Source organism: Equus przewalskii, chromosome 22, assembly GCF_037783145.1.
Source record: "Equus przewalskii isolate Varuska chromosome 22, EquPr2, whole genome shotgun sequence".
Classification (NCBI taxonomy): Eukaryota; Metazoa; Chordata; class Mammalia; order Perissodactyla; family Equidae; genus Equus; species Equus przewalskii.
In genome coordinates this window covers 38,266,284-38,288,109 of record NC_091852.1, presented here as the reverse complement: position 1 = coordinate 38,288,109, position 21,826 = coordinate 38,266,284, and the positions used below count along the sequence as shown (strand labels likewise).

The window sequence follows — 21,826 nt, the reverse complement described above, 5'->3', positions numbered from 1 at the left end:
ATAATGCAGAAATTCAAGGATTCAACTGAATAGGCAAACCTGCCATAAACTGAAATAAATAATAAGATGTCCACCAGCTATGTGATGGCTCACAGTTCTCCAGACCGTTGGTATTCATTACCTGGTATGCAGGGCTGCCCTGTGAATAAGTGGGTCCACTGGGATATACTTATATAAAAAATTATTCATTGTTTACCTGCAATTCAAATTTACAAGATATCTTGTATTCTATTTGCTAAATCTGGCAACTCTACTGGTATGCTACTTTTTACTCATTCATCCTTTGGGTGTGGGTGTGAAGGGTACTTGTTAATTATCTTGTGTAAGAGTTGATAGAACTTGTTTTTCAATCAGCCACCCTTCTTCATTTCAAAAGGAGAAGTATCAGGTGAAGAAAACTAAATGTGAAAACAGAACTATTTATTTACGCCTTCCATGCACCAGAAAGTTTTTTGGTCAGAATATTCCCATTCTTGTGGATTTTGCATTGAAGACATTATCCTGTACTCATTTTTGCCCATAGGTGACACAAAAATGTTCTTGACAAAGTGGGATTAATTAGGTTAAAAAGTTATTCACCCATCTATCCATCCATACTACTACGTATCCAACCATACTACTAGGCTGGACACGAGACCCCATAGTGAAACAGAGATAGTTTCCTGAAATTAGCCAGTAACAAATACGGAGCAAAACTAGCTTCAGCCAAAAGGACGCTCTAATCACATCTTCAACTGTAATTCCTACCGCAATAGTAAAAAAAATATAGATATGTTATTACCTCAGTAATCTGGGCACCCCGAGTGACTTCATCATCTGTCATTTCCGAGAGGCATTTTGCTACACAGATATACAGCTCTAGATCATTTCTCTGGTAAAGAAAAATCCCAAGCATGTCAAAACACAATGTAACATAACAGGTATAGTCTCAATGTTCTGACAAATTATTAGATTTGCTTATCTCCAGGAACAGTGGCTGACAGGGTTTTAATTTTAACCAAACCAAAACGTGTGGCCAAACTTTATCGTTTAAAAGACAACTTACTTGTAATTGTGTGTATTTGTTTGGCTGTACTTTTTTCTCCTTATCAGAATCTATCATTCCAAACAGATGTTTAACTTCTTCGTAAAACTATAATTCAGAAGTCTGTTGGGGTAGGGGAAAGGCTACTGTTAAGTCCCTTGATATCAACAGGATATTGGACAATATGCCCAAGGATTCTCTAGGCATAAAGTGTAAGAGTTTTGAGCTTGCTCATCTTCTACAGGCATCTGGTAAAAGACCTAAGAGCACATTTCCTGGTACAGCACTGGTTAACCCGCTCTAAGCTTACTCAAAACTTTGGTTCTAAATATTCAACCTCAATTTAGATCTTGGAAGCAAACACATTCTTAGTGAAGAATGTGGTTATTTCTTGCTATCCTTCCCACCACATTCTTATAACACACACCTTCCTGCTTTGCCAAAAAGGCTTTAAAAAATCCCAAACATAAATTGTCAGGAATGTAAATATTTTTGTTCCTCACCCGAATCTTATTTGGCAGAAGGTCAAAAATTTTCCCAGTAGCTTCACAGAGCAGACTCCAGAGGTGGTAGGAAGGGCTGGGCAGCTTCATGGCCTGGCCCAGACCCTGTAAGGCACTCACGCATAACTCGAGATTAGAAAGTGGAGAAGCTGCTTTAAAAACTGCCACCACTAAGTTTTCAACAAAACCCACGATCTGTTCATCAGAGACGAGTTTTATCCACAGAGGCAGAGATACCAGGAGGTATTTCTTGCTAGTTGGCTGGAAGCAAAACAGAAGAGGTCAGATGTAAACAGGCAAAGCCGGGCTTGCAATGCTCCAATCCTCTAGGTCATCAGCATGTTTGAGGGTAGACTGAGAGATAAAGGTTCAGGTTACTTCCTTGCCCCTCATTTTCCCCCAGCTCCACGGTCCAATGGGTCACTGATGCACGTAATTTTGGCTGCTGTAGTGACTTCTGGTCCAGAGTGACTCATGTGTATACATGATATCTGCCAACCCATCTGTGAACTACTCAGCTTAAACCCTGGGTCTTTTCAGTGAAGGGAATAAAATGCTACTTCTAAAAGTACATGGCAGTTTGCCATTCAGTCTGAAAAGGTCACATTCTCTGGCAAGAAAAACTCCTGAAGATGAAAGGCTCCTCTGCTGGAGATCAATGAAACAGAATATCTGATTTTATTAATTTCTTCTTCTGAGGAGGCATAAGGAAATAATAAGGGGAGCTGGCATGTTGGGACCATTTCTGACCAAAGAAGAACCAGCTGAGCATGCGGAACTGACCACGGCACCTTAGAGTTCACGAGAGCTAAGCGGCGGCATAGTTAGTAACAGCTGTTATGTGCCGCAGACTTTAAGAGAGCAGGCCTCAAAAATTCTTAGAAACATAGATATGACACCAAAGCAGCAGCAAACCTAAAAGAGCTGGCATAAAAAACAAAATCTGACAAAATCAGCACATTTCAAAAAAGATCAGTGTAGTTGCATGAGTTCCCTGAAGAGCTCACTTTAGAGAATATGCCATTTCAGATCATGTTTTAAATGAGAAGGTATATAATTAAGGAAATGAATTCACAAACTTAGTTAATTAACAAAGATAATAGGAAAGGTCCAGAAGCAAGGGCAAATACGAAAGAGCAGCACAGATCTAAAAGAGAAGTAGAAGGATAACTAAAACCTGGAAAAATTCCTGAAATCAACCAAACAGGCTGTGGGTTACACCTGACTCAAAGGGAAGGAGGCGTTACTAGACCGCGTGTTTAAGACGCGGGCTTCCGAGTCAGCCAGCCTCTCTCCCATCTGTTAGCTGTGTGAACTTGGCTTAACCTCCATTTGCCTCAGTTTATCAAGCTGTAAAATGGAAATAAAATCTATTCCTCAGAAGTAAAATAAGCCAGACACAAAAGACTTCATATTGTATGATTCCATTCTAAAGAATTTCTAAAGTTTACATGACATTTAAATTTATATCAAAGTTTGAAGAAGGCAAAATTATAGAGACAAAAAGCAGATCATGGCAGCCTGGTCTGAGACTGGGAGTGGGGATGGACTGCAAGCAGACACAATGGAACTTTGTGGGGTGAAGGAAGTATTCTTGGAGGAGGGATGAAAACGTATAAAAACACTAAAACTCAAATTACATTTAAAATGGTCATATTTTATAGAATGTCAATTATAACTCAATAAAGCTGCATAAAATAAAGCAGCCTGTCAGGGTTGAAGAGAGATGCAGGCTGGCATCTGGAAGGCCTCCCTGAGCGCTCACAAGCAGCAGGGCCATAGCAAGTGCCCATTGAGCAGCAGCAAGATGGGAGCTGCCTGAGCACACAGGTGATGGTAACAGCTGACAGGAGGGCTGCAGACCTCAACAACATCCATCTTCAGTTAGAGAGAATTAGGAGACGTGGGAAAGCTTAAAAGAAAAAAGCACAGAGTAGGGACTGAAGCCAAAAGATTGAGGAATTAATAAGAAGGCTTTGCAGTCTTCTCAAAGAATTAAGGCCTCCTAGAACAGACGAATAACAAACAGGAGATCATTTAACTTGTAATCAATTGGTAAATCTTTAAGGAATCATGAAATGTGCTTCTTTAGTCCTTTGTCCTAGCTTGAAATGTTCTCAAAATCTACTAATTTCACATCTTCACTGATTTCACATTTTAAATAATCTCGCTTCATTCTTCTGTGGTAGCCCCCTCTCTCTGTCACAAATGCCAGGCTACACCACCTCTTCCTCTCACTTTGCTCAAGCTGAACACCCTAGCAGAGATGTTCTATTCTCCACCTGCATCCTCCCACCCACATCCCCTAGGGCCTCTAACTTGATGCCTCACTAAATCCTCCCAAGCCTTCAAGGCTCGCCTTAATTGCTGCCTTTTCTGTGAAAGGGAGGGATCATATATCCAGTACAAGTAGATTTGCTTTTCTCTTAATACTTACTGAAACGATTATGTATATCATATAAACAAATAAAGCTAGGTTTAAATGACTCCACAACTTTCTAGCAGTATGATCTTGAGCAAGGAACTTTAATATCTCTGATCATCACTTTCCTTTTTTGTAATAAATGGTAGCTAAAAGCATGAATGCTGATGGCTATGGCAGAGTCCTAAATCACATAATTTTCCAATCTGCCAGCCAGCTACTGTCAAGGCCTCAATTTTTGTAAAACTCCATTTGTCCACTCTTGACTTCAAGAACACATACCCAAATGAATGTTAATCTCTCCCAGAACCATATTCTCTTGTAGCCCAATACCTTTAATTACTACGTACACTCAGACCGTGGATCAGAGGCGGCATCACCCACAATCCCAACAGTGCAGCTGCATTCTGGGATGACTGTGCCTGGGTCACCATAATTTCAAGGCACAGCTGCTGTATCTCTTCACCTGAGGGAGAAGAAAGGAAAAGAATACCTAATGTAGCAGCTTCTCTGACCCATTTTCAGCCTTCAGTGTCTCAAACCAAAGCATCTGCTTGTATGACTTCTACAGGTCATAGAACCCCAGTAAAAAAAAAAAAAAGGTATTTCAAGAGACCTTTTAGTTATGAGGCAAAAGAATGTATCCACAGGCATCAGAGTCCCAAGTCTTGGAACTAGCAAGGGCCTTCAACTAGCTAGGGAAATTTCTCTGATGATATCCAGAGAAATGTAAACACTCAAATACTATAAAAAATTTGAGAAAATTTTAGCTGAAAATTTCCTTGTCTCTGTTTTTCCCTTCTCTCAACCTTGCATTCAGCACACAGGGAAATCTATTTAGGTCTGTGGCCACACTCTCAAGTGACCCAGTCTTCTTAACAGTCTGATCCCCATCAGCAGATGTATTTTCCAGGCCTTTTCTTCTTTTTTCTAAGGACTTTTACTAAAACATAAACAATTTCAATACAGCACACAAAGGCAGAGAAGAGGCAGGGGAACATATTTTTTAAATGAAATTTCTGCAAACACAGTATGAAGACATCATATCTTACGTAGGGATTAGGTTCAAATGAAGGCATTAAACTGAAAACTTCCCCACAGTCAAAATCACCTTTGATTGCCCCTTAAATTGCACATAAATGATAGTATACAAATCTTTCCGTATATCATATGTAAGTAAACACCCCACCGTAAATAATAGAGGACTCATGACAAACACATCTACCTACACACCATTTTACAGTACTGGTAAAATTGTTGTCCTTCCCTCTCTTTTTGGAGGTGGGGGCAAGTACATGAAATTGAATTTGCATATGCAAACTCCATGAAAGAGGTTGCTGTGGATGAACTGGAGGTGTGCATTCCCTTTCCTCTCACCACAAAGCATCTGTAGCAAATAGAACAACGGCCCCCTAAGATGTCTGCATGCTAACTCCTGGAACTTGTGAATATGTTACCTTGCACGGCAGAGGAACTTTCCAGATATGCTTAAGGTTAAGGACCTTGAGATGGGGAGGTTATCCTGGATTATTCAAAGGGACCCATTAATCACATGAATCCTTACACATGGAAAACATTTCCCAGCTGCAGAGAACCAGAAAGATGACAGCATGAGAAGGTCTGAGCCCTCCACTGCTGGCTTTGAAGACAGAGAAAGGGGACCACAAGCCAAGGAATATGGGAAGCCTCTAGAAGCTGGAAAAGGAGAGGAAATGGATTCTCCCTGTCTTAGTCTGTTTGGACTGGTATAACACCACAGACTGGGTGGTTTATAAACAACAGAAATTTATTTCTCACAGTTCTGGTGGCTGGAAGTCCAAGATCAGGGTACTAGCATGGTTGGGTTCTGGTGAGAACCCTTTTCCAGGCTGCAGACTGCTGACTTCTTGCCGTGCTCAGATTGTAGAAGGGGCTAGGGAGCGCTTTGGATCTCTATTATAAGGACACTAATCCCATTCATGAGGGCTCTGTCCACACGCCCTAATCCCCTCCCAAAGGCCCCAGCTCCTAATACCATCACACTGGGAGTTAGGATTTCAATATACGAATTTGGAAGGGACACATTCAGACTGTAGCACTCTGCTAGGGCTCCACAAAGTAATGCTACTCTATCCATACCTTGACCTTGGCCCAGTGAGAGCCATGTTGGACTTCTATCCTACAGAACTATAAGATAACAAATTTGTGTTGTTCCAACCCACTAAGTCTGTGGTAATTTGTTACAGTAGCAATAGAAAACTAATACACCATCCCATAGGGTTATTATTTGAAACCTAGGGCTCTGGAAATGCGGTTTGATAACCATCAAAGCAGGTTTTCTGGGACCTGAACCACATACCTAGCACTATGCACATCTCAGTCAAGTATTGTTTTCATAAACGAATCTGGTCTGTCTTCAGCCCTCTTTCTTCTCACCCTCAGTTATTCATAAATTGACTCACTGAGAGTAACCCAGCTGTTCCATCCAAGAAGATCAACCTCAAGATCCCAAAGGTCTATCCAGTCACTACCAATTTGACACAGAATCTGTTTTTCTCCTCACGTCACACCCTAAAAGTAAAGTCTGAAGACCTAAAAACGCCTGATATTTACCAAAGTTGAGCCTCATCAGTGGAGAGAGGAGTGCGGCCCAGTTCACAGGAGGATACTGGTAGTTCTCTCCAACAGCAGCTATGGGCTTCATCACTACTTTGAGAAGGGAAGGAGATACAGACTCAGGACCTGCACAGAAAGGGAAAAAAATAATCAAACACCTCGATAGCATCATGAAAGTAGAACAGGCCAACTTTCCCTCCCAGCTCTTCTGGTTTCAAAGGATTTGGTGTCACATTTTCAGTTGTGGTCAATCCTTCAATTCTGTGCTCTTAATCTCAAGCTTATTTGCTACAAAACCTTGCTCCCTCTGTTCTTTTCTCTCTTATTTCTCTCTTGTCTGGATAGGAATATTCCACATTGCCACTTAGCTGACTTCCATATTTTCTCATTTCTTATCAGCCAGCTTCCTGAGAAGAGTAACTTACTCTGCATTATTCTCTCATCCCTTGTTCACTTCTCAATCCACTTCCAGAAGAGGAGACAATTACTGTCTATCGGCATTCCCTTCTAAGAACTATGGATTACCTCCAGTCCCTGCGGCTCTAAATGATCAGGTTCTATATCCTCTAATTCACCACTTCTACTCCTCAGCTTGTGCAATAGCTAACTGTTCCAGAGGTGAGCCCCTAAGATAACAGCTATTCCTTAGTTAACCAGCTATCTAAGACATAGTACCATGACTTTAGGATTACATCCTTTTTTTCCAGGTGTGGGGGGGGGTAACTTGAAATTGAAAAAATAAGACAGTGGAGCAGCTGTGAGTGGAGCTATAAGGTATAGTCAGGGCTGGAGTAGCCACCAAGGGTCATGTAAAAGCGAACTTATGACGAGGTCAGAATTGATGTATAAAAAAAGTAGAAGACCAAGAAGAAGAAGCAAAAGTGGCAGGATCAACATAAGCAGCAGAGGGAAATCAGCAGAAAAAGCAGAATCAGCAGACACTGAAAAAGGAGAAAGCAGAGGTGGAGGCAGAGCCAGCAAAAGGAAAAAACGGCCACAGAAAGGAGAATCACAGAAAAAAGGAGAAGCACAGGCAGAAAAAGCAGTAGAATCAGCACACACTGAAAAGGGGGAAGCAGAGGTGGGGACAGAGTCAGCAAAAGTACAAAACAGCTGCAGAGAGGAGAAGCACTGGGAAAAGGAGAAGCAGAGGCAGAAAAGGCAGCAGAATCAGCAGACACTGAAAAAAAAGGAAGCTGAGGTGATGACAGAGTCAGTAAAAGGAAAATAGCCACGGCAAGGAGAATCACAGAGAAAAGGAGAAGCAGAGGCAGAAAAAGCAGCAGAAGCAGCAGACATCGAAAAAAGAGGAAGCCGAGGTGAGCGTAGAGTCAGTAAAAGGAAAATAGCCACAGAAAGGAGAAGCACGGGAAAAGGAGAACCACAGGCAGAAAAAGCAGCAGAAGCAGCAGACATCGAAAAAAGAGGAAGCCAAGGCAAGCGTAGAATCAGTAAAACGAAAATAATAGCCACAGAAAGGAGAAGCACAGGGAAAAGGAGAAGCAGAGGCAGAAAAGCAGCAGAATCAGCAGACATCGAAAAAAGAGGAAGCCAAGGTGAGCGTAGAATCAGTAAAAGGAAAATAATAGCCACAGAAAGGAGAAGCACAGGGAAAAGGAGAAGCAGAGGCAGAAAAAGCAGCAGACATCGAAAAAGTGGAAGCCGAGGTGAGCATAGAGTCAGTAAAAGGAAAATAACAGCCACAGAAAGGAGAAGCACAGGGAAAAGGAGAAGCAGAGGCAGAAAAAGCAGCAGAAGCAGCAGACATCGAAAAAAGAGGAAGCCAAGGTGAGCGTAGAATCAGCAAAAGGAAAATAATAGCCACAGAAAGGAGAAGCACAGGGAAAAGGAGAAGCAGAGGCAGAAAAAGCAGCAGAAGCAGCAGACATCGAAAAAAGAGGAAGCCGAGGTGAGCGTAGAGTCACTAAAAGGAAAATAACAGCCATAGAAAGGAGAAGCACAGGGAAAAGGAGAAGCAGAGGCAGAAAAGCAGCAGAATCAGCAGACACCAAAAAAAGAGGAAGCCAAGGTGAGCGTAGAGTTAGTAAAAGGAAAATAATAGCCACAGAAAGGAGAATCACAGGGAAAAGGAGAAGCACAGGCAGAAAAGGCAGCAGAATCAGCAGACACTGAAATAGGGGGAAGCAGAGTTGAGGGCAGAGTCAGCAAAAGGACAAAACAGCTGCAGAAAGGAGAAGCACAGGAAATAGGGAGAAGCAGAGGAAAAAGGAGAAGCACGGGAAAAAAGAAACACATAGGAAAGAGGAGAAGCAGAGGCAGAAAAGGCAGTAGAATCAACAGACACTGAGGAAATAAAGAAGGAAGCAGAAGTGGAGGCAGAGTCAGCTGAAGGAAAAAGAGCTACTGAAAGGAGAAACACAGGAAAAAGGAGAAGCAGAGGCAAAATCAGCAGAAAAAGTAGCAGAATCAGCTGACTGAGAAAAAGGAGGGAAGCAGAAATAGGGGCAGAGCCAGCAAAAGAAAAATAGCAAGAGAGAGGAGGAGAACAGGAAAAGGGAGAGCAAAGGCAGAATCCGCAGGAAAAGCAGCAGAATTAGTAGAAGTTAAAAAACAGGAGGAAGTAGAGGCAGTCAACAAAAGGAAAACAGCTGAAGAAAGGAGAAGAACAGGGAAAAGGGGAAACATAAAAACGGGCAAAGAGCTTGAATAGACATTTCTCCAAAGATGATACACAAATGGCCAATAAGGATATGAAAAGATGCTCAACATCACTAATCATCAGAGAAATGCAAACCAAAACCACAATGAGATATCACCTCACACCCGTTAGGATGGCTACCATAAAAAAAGGAAGGAAAAGAATACAAGTAATAAGTGTGGGCAAGGACGTGAAGAAATTGGAACTCTTGTGCACTGTTGATGGGATTGTAAAATGGTAGAACCACTATGGAAAACAGTATGATGGCTCCACAAAAAATTAAAAATAGAACTGCTATATGATCCAGCAAGCCCACGTCTGGGTATATATCCAAAAGAACTGAAAGCAGAGTCTCAAAGAGATATTTGTACACCCATGTTCACAGAAGCATTATTCACAATAGCCAAAAGGTGGAAGGAACCCAAATGCCCTTTGATGGCTAAATGAATAAACAAAATGTGGCATATACGTACAGTGGAATAGTATTCAGCCTTAAAAAGAAAAGAAATCCTGTCATACGCTGCAACATAGATTAACCTTAAGGACGTTATGCTAAGTGAAATAAGCCGGTCACAACAAGACAAATAACTGTACGATTCCACTTATATCAGGTATCTAAAGTAGTCAAATTCATAGAAAGAGACAGGAGAATTCTGTTCATAGAATAGAAAGCAGTGGTTACCAGAGGCTGGGGGAGGGGAAAAGAGTAGGTATTGTTTAATGGGTATAGGGTTTCGGCTTTGCAAGATGGAAAAGTTCTGGAGATCAATTTCACAACAATGTGAATATACTTAACACCTCTGAACTGTACACTTAAAAATGGTTAAGATGCGGGCCAGCCCAGAGGTATAGTGGTTAAGTTCACATACTCCACTTCAGGGTCCCTGGGTTCACAGGTTCAGATGCTGGGCACGGACCTACACACTGCTCATCAAGCCATGCTGTGGTGGTGTCCCAGGTAGAAAATAGAGAAAGACTGGCACAGATGTTAGCTCAGGGAAAATCTCCCTCAAGCAAAAAGGGGAAGATTAACAACAGATGTTAGCTCAGGGCCCATCTTCCTCACACAAAAAAAGGTTAAGAAGCTAAATTTTATGATATGGGTTTTTTACCACAATAAAAAAAAGTTTTAAGAAAGGAGAGGTTTCCAGTTTCCAGTTCTGCACGTAAGGAGCTTGGAAGTTGCCACTCTGTCCTAACAACAAGTAAAAAGCTGAACAAACTGAAAAATCAACAACTCTTCTTGGATCCAGACAAGAGGGAAGGACACAGGGCAAACCACTGCCCCCAAGATTGGAGAGACAGACAGAGGAATACAGGGAGCCATAGCTTACTGGAGCAGAGACTCCTGAGCAGAAACAACCACAGAGACCAGTGCTGGAGGAGGAAAATCTGAACTGTAATTGATAAAATGCTGGAGGCTCAGTGTGGACAACTCTATGCCCACAAATTTGATAACCTAGATGAAATGAACCAATTTTGTGAAAGACACAATCTGCCAAAACGCATACAAGAATAAATGGGCAATCTGAATAGGCCTATGTCTATTTAAAAATTGAATCAATAATTAACCTTCCAAAACAGAAAGCACCAGGCCCAGATGGGTTCCCTGGTGAAATCTAACAAATATTTGAGGAAGAAATTATACCAACTCTCTACAATCTCTTTCAGAAGATAAAAGCAGAAGAAATACTTCCTAACTCATTCTATGTGGACAGCATTACCCTAATACCAAAAGCAGACAAAGACAATATAAGAAAACTATAGACCAAAATCTCTCCCATGAAATTGAGGCAAAAATCCTCAAAAAACATTAGCAAATAGAATTCAACAATATATAAAAAGAATTAGACACCATGAGCAAGTGGAATTTATTTCAGGTATGCAAGACTGGTTCAGAATTCAAAAATCAATTAATGTAATCCATCACATCAATAGGCTAAAGAAGAAAAATCATAGCAATAGATGCAGAAAAAGCATTTGACAAAATCCAATACCCATTTATGATAAAAACTCAGTAAACTAAGACTAGAGGGGAACTTCGTCAACTTGATAAAGAAGATCTACAAAACCCTACAGTTAACAGCATATTTAATGGTGAGAAGTTAGAAGCTTTCTCACTAGAATCAGGAAAAGGCAAGGATGTCTCCTCTTACCACTCCTTTCCAATATTATATTGCAAGTCCTAGCTAATGCAAAACGACAGGAAAAGGAAATAAAAGGCATAATGATTGGGAAAGAAGATGCAAAAAACTAAAATCAGAAATGAAAGTGGACACATTTCTACCAACTTTATAGAAATAAAAAGGATTATAAGAGAAAACTATTAAAAATTGTGTGATAAAAATTAAAATGCTATGACAAGAATTAACTGGTCGGCTATTCGCATAACTCTATACTGACTACACACATGTGGCAACTGTTCCTGCCCAATGTTGGCTGCAAGTTGGAGTCTTTGATTTCACAAAAACAAAACCACAAAAACCAAGCTAATTTTTTGGGGGGTCCTTCTGGCTCGTGATTCACAGAAATGGCCTGATGAACTGGCAGACAGTACAGTAAATATCTGTGCACAGAATTACTTTTCTCTCCTATTAAGGACATGAATCCAATTCTATATTGGAAATTATTAATTCATAAGCACATTTCTATTAAAATATTTTTAGCAGATCAACTGTTTTCACAACTACATATTCCAGGTCCTTCTATAGAATTCACTACAGAAATTTTGCAAGTTCCAGGGAATCTAGGGAATCAGGAAAGATATTCAAACTGTGCTTGGCTACCAGGACCCAGTGTGAAATATGACCATTTTCCAGATGTTTTGCTTAGACAACGAGCACTCCCTTGACAGGACAGCGGAACTTTGACCAATAACTGCACTTACATACACTTTACACGTTGCATCTATACTCTTTAGGACTGACTTGATATACAGGCAAGTGTCAGAAACAAGGAGAACTTGCAAAGTGGAGCATAGGGTTGAAAATCAAGTAAGTGCTATAACGCAATAAATCTTCCTCTTTTCAAAGCGCAGAGACTCAGTACTGAGTAGCCAAAGTAACATCACACAACATTTTCCACTATATTTGCAGGGCACTAATCCTGACACTAACTGGAATGAAAGGAATTACAGTAACTGTTAGGAATGGAGAAAATACTTGGCAGTTCCATGCATTTGCAGGGAGATATGGAAAGAGAGGGAGTTCCGAAACAGGAGAATGGAGGCACACGGCTGCTTCCCCAGAGATCTTTAGCACTGGACACAAGAATCCAAATCTAAGAAACAGGAATGATCAGCTCCCTTATTATAGTGCTTTGCCTTTCAAACCAGTGCCTTAGATAAAAGGAAATCCTGGAATGCTTTATAGACAATGGATTTGGAACTGAGAAGGCCTAACGTACTTGTTAAAAGGATCCAGATGTTTTAAAATCCGGATACAAAGTTGCTTTAAATCTCTCATCCAGTTGACAGCCTCAAAGAACTCTGATATAAATGGCATATCCGAACATAATGCATTACAACAGGACCCATTATCACACATACTTTGGCTACACAGAGGATCAGATCTCAATGCCTCAGAGCACACGTGTAATCCCTACAGTAAAAGTCTGGTAACAAGTAGGCTAACAGCTGTTGGTGCGTATATTCCCCATTATCAGCACGTCGCTTGTGTAGTGTGCATGTCTTTATTTTCTCCATCTTCAGTGTTGTTTAGAAGCACTTAGCAGAATTACCCAGGAGATATATACTGGATATATCTATATATACACACATACACACACACATATACACATACATATGCTTAAAGCTGTACATCAACAAATACTTGCAAACTATTACATGCCAAGTACTCTGTTCTAAGCATTTAGGATAAAACACAGATGTTCTTCCTGCCCTTGAGGAAATTACAGTCTAATGGGAAAGAAGGACTTTAAACAAAGAACTATAAATAACTGAGCAAATAATTACACATATGTGAAGTACTATGAAAAACATACAAGAAACCATCACAGAAGAAATCTAAACTAATCTGGGAACATCGGGGAATCCTCCTCCTTCCCCCAGTGAGGAAAGGATGTTTAAACCAAGACGGAAAGGATGCACAGGATTTTTCCAAAGTCTTTAGAAAACACAGGTAGAGGTCATTACATTACGTTATGTTTGTGGGGACTAAGAGATGCTCAGCCTCCTGCCAGAAACTATTCTACAATCAAGATGGTCATTGAAGACAGCTGATGATTCTGTCTGTCAGATACTAAGAGGCGGTAGGATGTTCTGTCTTAAGGCCAAGTATTTCAACAACATTCAGAGTTATCAGAAGCAAACACCCCTGGACCCCTTAGTACCAGGAAGGCTGCCAAGCAGGGTGGCTGCCCAGTGGAGATCAGGACCTGAGAAAGAAAGGCAGCTATAGCTGGACTGTGGCCCATTGGGGCGAGGAGATTGATTACATATAGGGGAACTCAGCAAATGAGAAAATACATTGAGAATAATGGGAGCCAGGTTTCTTACTGTCAGAGAAGAAAGTTACAAATACAAAAGAAGGGAAAGGTAGAATGAACCCTGTGGTATTGAACTGGAATTGGAGATACTGGTGTGAACTTGTGGTTTTCAAGATATATAGCTAGATCTAGATATACAGACATGAGAGAGGGGGCGAGAGAGAGAGAAGAGAGACAGTGTGTATGTGTCTGTTTCCTAACTCTATCCACTGAAAGTCTGCACGCAGTGATTACCCCAGTAGCAATGAGATAAGTTGTACCCAGATCTCAGCTTCTAAATATCATTCTCCACTAACAGGAACCTGAGCTACTTGGCTGTTCATAGGCTGAGGATAGTACAAAATGAGCCTAGAACATCTTCTTGTGCCACAAAGCAAGGAAGTACTCAAAGAATGATGAGGTCATGTCAAAAGGACACAAGAACCAACTTAAAGAGGCTCTTATTGACTGAATCTGAAACAATTTGAGAATCAAAATAATGAATAATTGAACAATAAATAATTAAGTAAGATAGGAGTTTAGGAGACCACACTAATAGGACGGAAGGAAAGGAAGAAAAAAGAGAAAAAGGGAGGAGGCAGCTGTTCCTTACAGTAGACCGCTACCAAAGAGCATAAACGGAATAATGGAATTTTAAGAATCATCTTTCGGCAATCGTCATAGTAATGATTAATTCAGGCAAGAAAGCATTAATGGATACTAAAACTAATGGATGAAAGTAGGACGAAAAATGGGATATTCATAAAGTCTCAAAGTGTCTCCACACAAAATATTTATTAACGATAAAGGGAAAAAAGAAACTTTATAGCAAAGAAACCTGGAAGATATCACTTTATTCAAGTGATCAAAGTTAACATCACTGGTGGAGGGAGATACATCATGCTCCACCTGACGGGATGCAGCGAGAAGAGCAGAGCTCCACTTCTGTGATAGTCCTGCTAAAGAACACTGACCTGGGGCTGGCCCCGTGGCCGAGTGGTTTAGTGCGCGCGCTCCACTTTGGCGGCTTAGGGTTTCACCAGTTCGGATCCTGGGCACAGACATGGCACCGCTCATGAAGCCACGCTGAGGTGGCATCCCACATGCCACAACTAGAAGGACTCATAACTGAAAATATACAACAATGTACTGGGGGGCTTTCAGAAGAAAAAGGAAAAATAAAATCTTAGATGAGGAACATCAGGTAAACCCAAATCGGAAAGTGTTCTACAAAACACCTGCCTTCTAATCTTAAAACATGCTAAAGTCATGAAAGTCAGAATGACTGAGGAGCTGTTCTAGGTTGAAGGAAACTGAAGAGACATGACAAATAAGTATAGTGCGACATTCTCAGTTAAATTCTTTTTCTGCTAAAAATCATGACCTCATTTGGACTGTCAGTGAAACTTAAACAGGGTCTCTGAGTGTAAGCAGTATAGGAGTTCTTTGTTTTCATTTTCTTCTAAGTTTGAAATTATTTCAAAATAAAGAATAAAAGAGAAAAGATGCAAATTTTTTAAAAGAAACTGCAATTTAATAAAAAGATAACCTCTCAAATAGTAAATAATGCAAAAATGTTCATTCCTTCTGGCAATGAAATGCAAATTAAAGCACTCTTAAGGTATCATTTTTACACCTGACTGGTTTTTATTGTAGTCATTTGTTCATGTGTATGTTGGTTTGCTTTGTAACATGGTAACTAGAAAGGGTTTATTCTCTATTTTGTTTTCTAAGCACTGCTACATAAAGTGACTCATAAACTCATAATCCTTACAAAACTCTCTAAAGAAGATTCAATTATTTTCTCCACTTCACAGAAGCAGTTGAGGCTTACAGACTTAAGCAGCTTGCCTGAAGATACATAGACACAAGTGGCTGAAGTGGGTTATGAACCCAGGAGTATGACGCTGCTCTTAACCTCCATGAATATGCTTTGCATATTCATACAAGGCTGAGGTACCAACATCTAGAACAACTTTCAAAGAGCAATGAGGCCATGCCATCCATATAGTCACCAACTCCTCAGACTCTTGCCCACTAACAAATTGCTGAGAATTTATCCTAAGGAAAGCTATATGTAGAAGAGAGAAAGCTATATGCATGAAGACGTTCTCTATAATGGAAAATTTCTGAATGACCAATAGTGAAACGGTTATTTATGATTCACGAACTTGATGGAATATTCCATAGTCATTTAAAAATGATATTATGGAGATATATGGAAAATAGGGAAATATTTATAACATTAAGCTAAAAAATACAAACATTTGGAAATATGCAAAAATTGTGTGTGCATAAAGCCACACATTAAAAAGCAAAGTTCAGAAATGATGATAGCTGTTAGAGAGTCATGGGATAATTGCTGACTTTTCTTTCTTTCAAATATTTTCATGGTGTTTACAACAAAAAATAGAAATCAAACACTCCCAAAACATATCCTGTTCACACATGTCTAGAAAGTAGTGCAAGGATTCTTGTCATGCTTTCTCCCAAGCCTTCTTTTGGAAGAGATGGGTGGAGAGTATGTCCATTTACATGGAAAGTTGTTATATTTTTAAAAATCAGAGAAAATAATATAGATTTTATGATTCAATATAACACATACACATGTCTAGAAGGACACATACTGGATTATCAATTGTGGCTATCTCTAGGTGGTGAGATAATAGGGGATTCTTATTTTCTTTTTTATGCCATGTTTTAATTTAGTGTTACACACATGTATTCATTTCTAATAATATTTTTAAAAGAAACATTTAGGTAAACTATTACTAAATTATTTTAAAAATAACACAATTTTGGCAACCAACTCCATAATTTCATCAGAAAAACGGACAGCTTTCTCATATGGTTTGTCTACACTCAGAGTTCACTAATTCTTGGCTAGACTCCTCAACAACTATATCTCATGCTAATAGTCCAAAAATGATCAGTTGAGAATATACCTATCTATACTTTATACATAAACCCAATACTCAAACACCCAGATCACTGACCAATGAATTTATATTAAGAAGGAAATGCCATTCATAATGACTTTATTACAAGGATTTAAATACACTTCCTCAAATAATACTTCTTACTGTGAATAAGCCTAATAGAAAAATACAAGCTCAGAAAGTGTTAGTCACATGCCCCAGCAATAGAATGATAAGAAAAATAATACTATTGTGTAGAAATACTTAACGTAGCATCAAAAAGAGATGATTACTTTCATCAAGTACTTTTAATACATTTTAAATGTTTTAGAAAAGAAGTAGATAAAATTTTTATGAAATCTGAATGTGCTATGAGGTTGAGAAAAAACAAAGATCAGAAATTAGAGAAAAGAATAAATTAATAGAAAAGAAGCAAAAGTAAGAGTCAAAATTTAGAGGCCCTTTAAGGGATAAAATAATTCCATGATCGGAGGTACTAGATTATGAGCAAATTTTAAGCCTAGCATAGTCAAGAAATGTCCATAGGAATAAATAATTACGATGATAAAGGTTAAGGAATAATCCATCTGCTAGAAGAAGGCCAGGGCTATTGGGGAAGAAGAGGGGATGTTACATGATATAGCAAGAAACAGCTATATTCAAAACTATTACCCGAAGTCTAAAAACTGAAGAAATGTCATCTATTGTTATGGCTTTAAAATACAGGCCTGTGTGAAGGAGTGGATGCCATGAGCATCTTGTATGTTCTATCACATGAGTATTAAAGTGAGTATCCAAAGTGAGCAAAGCCCTAAGCATTAGAAAGTAGATTAACATATTCACTATCTCAGATTTGATTGGCTAAAATTGAGATCATGATGCCCCATCTCACCCTGGCAGAAGTGTGGATCAGGTATAGCATCACATTTTTCTTCCTCCTGTGAGTTATTAAACAGCACACAGAGGCAATGAAGCCATGCTCTCCCTAAAGTTTTCTCTTGTCCGCCTATGCCAAGCATGATTTTTATTCTCTAAAGCCATTTCTTCCTCAAAAGAGCTCACCAAAGTTGTCATCCTTCCTGTTGGCAGCCCCACTGGGCTCTGATGAGTGACATCCAGACATTTAAACTCAAAAGCTGCTCCAGAAGGGAGTTATTAAAATTCAAATGAGCTGGGCATATTGAAGAAGAAAACACTCGTTTGCATGCACACCTCCGCGTTTGGCCATCCCATTTAGCCCCATAGAGCAGGGTCTGGTTTTGTTTTTGTAAATGGGCTTCCGAGGCGGAGGTCAGCCTCCCACGGCCCCCACTCCTCTGGGGTCATCATTAGTAATGTGTAAGGCTGAATAGACTTTCCTCTGAATCTAGTCAGTAAACCTGACAAGAAGGCAGCCCTCTCCCACAACCTGAAAATGCCAAAAATCTGACTGGTAATATGGCATTTTTTAATACTTCACTTATTAGTTTTAAAGTAGCTTTCAGCTAGACTGCATATAACATCACTGATGCCAGTTCCACCTGATTTTTCGGTTTTAGGGCAGAACATTTCCTGTTGTGCCATGACTGCATAATCATAAAAATATTACATTTAACCAAAAGTTGCCAACAAGATTCAGAGAAAATTCATTTCTGTCAAGAAATATGTATCTGGGGAGCCAAAATGACATTTTATTCATCAGAAAAGAAAAAGTATCTATCTTTCATTTGACCTTAAGAATTTTAATTTTATTTCTCATGGGAATCTCTCACATTATCAACATTCAAAAATTTTATAAGATATCAGTGAGCAAATTAACAAAAAATAGAGCATATTCTATATTCTATATATTCCTAGAATTATTCTGGCCATGGAAATTTTAGATGCTCCTTTAGTATGAATTCAATTTCTTACAGTAAAGACATCTCTATTATAATATCTATTTTAAATAGACTTAGTTTATGGCAATATAAACAATTAACTCCACATTATGTGTAATATATGACATGTTCATATATAAATATATCATGTACAACAGTGACATAACCATGTATCAATTTTTACTGAGGATATGTAAAAGCAAATCATGCTAATTCATGACCCTAGGATAACAGCACAATTTCTAGAACTCCAAAAGCTAAAGGAATTCATCTCCAAGCTATGAAAGTAGCATATAATCTGGAATCTCCAGGGATTACCATACCCAGTGGGGAAAACAGACAAAGCGACCTTTAATGTCCCTTTCAATGGTAACATCTTATTCTCCCACAGCCTTCATTAATCAAACTTGCTTCCTCCAGATTTCTTCATTTTAGTTTGTTTAAAAACTTTTTTTTCTAAAACCAAGATGGTCTTGTTGTAATACAGGCACAGGTTTTGTCCTGACTGAGCTAACCAGCCCAAGGAAGAAAGAAACCAGCAAACATCAGTGAGAAAACATTCCATGAAAGAAACTGGTTCCTGAGCTATCACAAGTTAGTTCTGATCCATGTCTTTTCCTCGCAGCACTGAACAGTAGGTGTGTATCATTAAAGCATATTCATTCAATAACTCTTAGGGTATTGTTCTGGCTCCAGTTAAAAACAAAAGGCATTCTATCTCTGTCTTCAAACTGCTGTGCTCTAACATGAGTAGCAGCAACAAAGAATCACAGAGGGACAAATGTTTGCAGAGAAAAAGAACACACGCTAAAAGTAAGACCTAGAGCCAGCAATTCCAACAACAGGGTGATAACACAAGGTTCAGGGAGAAGACCCACTTCCAAGTCAGGTCCTGGAATACAAACTGCTCCCAGGTATGTTTCCTCTTTTTAGGTCACAGGCCCTTGAAATTGACAAGAAAAGTAACATGTGCTTATACTGTTTAAATGGCCTTCATGGAGGCCCCCCAGTGTCAGATATGGTGATTCTAAGACACTACACAGTACGGATATTTATGCACCACTTATTGCAGTTCACCTCCTGGTCATCTCCGCTGCAAAGACGGCCTAGCAGAAGAAAATATTCACCCCTTCAGATTTGTATTATGTCTACAAAAGCATGCTTAGGGCACACAAACTTACCTAACTTGTAAAAAGAATGATAAAATTCAAGAAATGTGTTCACTCGCCTTTTTTTCCTCCTGTAACGAAGAAACCAATGGCTGCTCTAATAAAACTGCTTTCAGGCAAATAGCTGTAGTCAGTAGGAACTGTGAGACAGAAAATGATGAAATTAATCAGTGAACTTGGTGGGACTAATGAAGGAAAGATAATGATCTCATGCTGCCATATCAACCTAGAGACAAAGCGGAAATGTTTATGCCATTAATCTCAGCACAATACTCTGTGGCTTCAACTAATTCTATTAGATTAAGCGACTGGTATTGAAGTAATCACATTGGCTATGCGAGCAAATCTAAAACGGTGGTAAACCTGGCAGAGGTTGAAAAACCACAGAGGATGAAAACTTCACTGAAGTGGTTGAAAAAATCCTTTCCACATTGTCACATCAATGACCCCCACTCCAGTGACCTCTTCAGCATCAGCAAGGAGTGTGCTGGGCACCTAGAGCGAGACCACCATTCCAAGGACTACTTCAGGACATCCTGAATCAGATACATGAACCATGGAAGTGCAACACTCAGTATTAATAGCAGCCAGTCTCTTCCTTTACAAAGCAAGGACCTCTAAGTGACCAACATGTGCAAATAACCAGATATGGTTGCTGACCTGGAACACTGAGGCAGTGACATTTATGCTAGTTGAGTCCTGGGAGTTTCGTAGATTTTTTTCCTCCCAATCTCCCATAATAATTTCATGAGATGGTTTTTACTGCAATAAACGGTTCAATTGGAAAATTCTATCAGAAACGATAGCTATACTTTTCCAGAAATACAATCATTTTGTTCCAAAGAACCTGTGTGTTAAGATGATTCACTACAGCCTGACCTGAGTCTGCGTGGGCCAGACCATGTACTCCACAACAAACAGAAGTTTACGTCAAAGGCGAAAGACTGAAATGAACACGCTATTTCACCAGGACATTGACAGAGCTCTGCCCTTCAAAACTGGCATCACCAAGGGTTTCCAATGACTAAGGTTTTTCTCTTTTTCCCATTTTAATATGACAGCTTCCAGCTGTCTAAAGTTCTTTATGTTGGAAATGCTGCAGAACGATGTCATATTTCCATAGCTAAGGAGTGACTGAAAGTGAAGGAAACAGTAATGACAGCGGCCCATGTCTGTGGTAATGCAGTCCATAGACCACCTGTGAGAAGATTTGTGAAACTAGGTTTTCACGATTTCATGACAAATATCTGGTACCTAAATCTCACTGGCCTGGGTCCAAGAGAGCCAGCGGGTCAAAATTCCACAAAGAACAAGGAGCAGATATAGGTTCCAGCACACTACAGTGATGCCTTTCCCAGAAAATCTCCAAGTACAAACATAAATTAAGCATATGGGAATTGGAAATACTTTTTATTGCTTTTATCAAAAAGTTAGAAATAGAAAAAGCCTTGTTATATTAAGACCTGGGATTTCAATCCCAAAGCCAAGTAGATGTACATCTTTAAATGTGCTTACCCCATTATTTTCTCAAAAGCAGGGACCAGAAAAACTCCACCATACATGAAGAGACTTTTAATGAAATACGAATATTATACAAACTATGGTTACGTCTAGTAAAATAAAAAGAACTCTATTCCAAGCTTCAAGGACCTGGTTCCTAGTTTCTGGATTTGTCACCAAACTAACTCTGTATGTAAGTCATGCAATCCTTCTGAATCTTAGGTTCTTCATTTGTAAAATACAGGGTTAGGCTGAATGTCTAAACTGCTCTCTAAGGGAGGCAGAGAGGAAGAGTGAAAAGAGCACGAGCTTTGGAGGCTGGCAGATCTGAGTTAAAACCACAAGTCCACAACTTACTGCCACGTGGGCAAGTCAGGAAACCTCTCCAAAGCCCATTTTCCTCTGATGCAAAATAGGGATGGTAATTCCCACTCCTTAGGGTTGTTGTGGAGATTAATGCTCTTAACAAAATATACAGCCCCGAGTCAGCAATCCCTCCTTCCAGCTCCAGTGTTCCACGACTCCAATCTTACCAGAGGTTCTACTTTGATTTGAGGACAAAGTAGATAGATGAAGATGTCCTAGAAGCCAGATAGCATTTGACTGAAGACCAATCACCCCAGACACACTGATGACCTATGGATGAAAATGTTACAGTTCAATGATGGGGCAAGATCGAAACTCCATTCAGT

The 21,826-nt window shown here is 39.7% G+C and overlaps 1 protein-coding gene across 10 annotated transcripts in view; it reads right to left on the bottom strand.

The window, feature by feature from the left end:
* The window catches only part of FOCAD (focadhesin), a 270,485-nt gene that overhangs the window by 14,637 nt on the left and 234,022 nt on the right, over positions 1-21,826 (bottom strand). For all 10 annotated transcript variants that reach the window (XR_011531312.1, XR_011531311.1, XM_070589694.1 and 7 more), the window contains 6 exons: positions 21,668-21,770; positions 19,694-19,774; positions 6,542-6,670; positions 4,300-4,415; positions 1,528-1,788; positions 782-871 (listed from right to left, as the gene is read on the bottom strand). Coding sequence is in view for 8 of the 10 variants with exons in the window: in XM_070589694.1 (XP_070445795.1) it covers positions 782-871; positions 1,528-1,788; positions 4,300-4,415; positions 6,542-6,670; positions 19,694-19,774; positions 21,668-21,770 (780 nt within the window). In the remaining 2 variants the exon portion in view is untranslated. The remainder of the gene's footprint in view (positions 1-781; positions 872-1,527; positions 1,789-4,299; positions 4,416-6,541; positions 6,671-19,693; positions 19,775-21,667; positions 21,771-21,826) is intronic.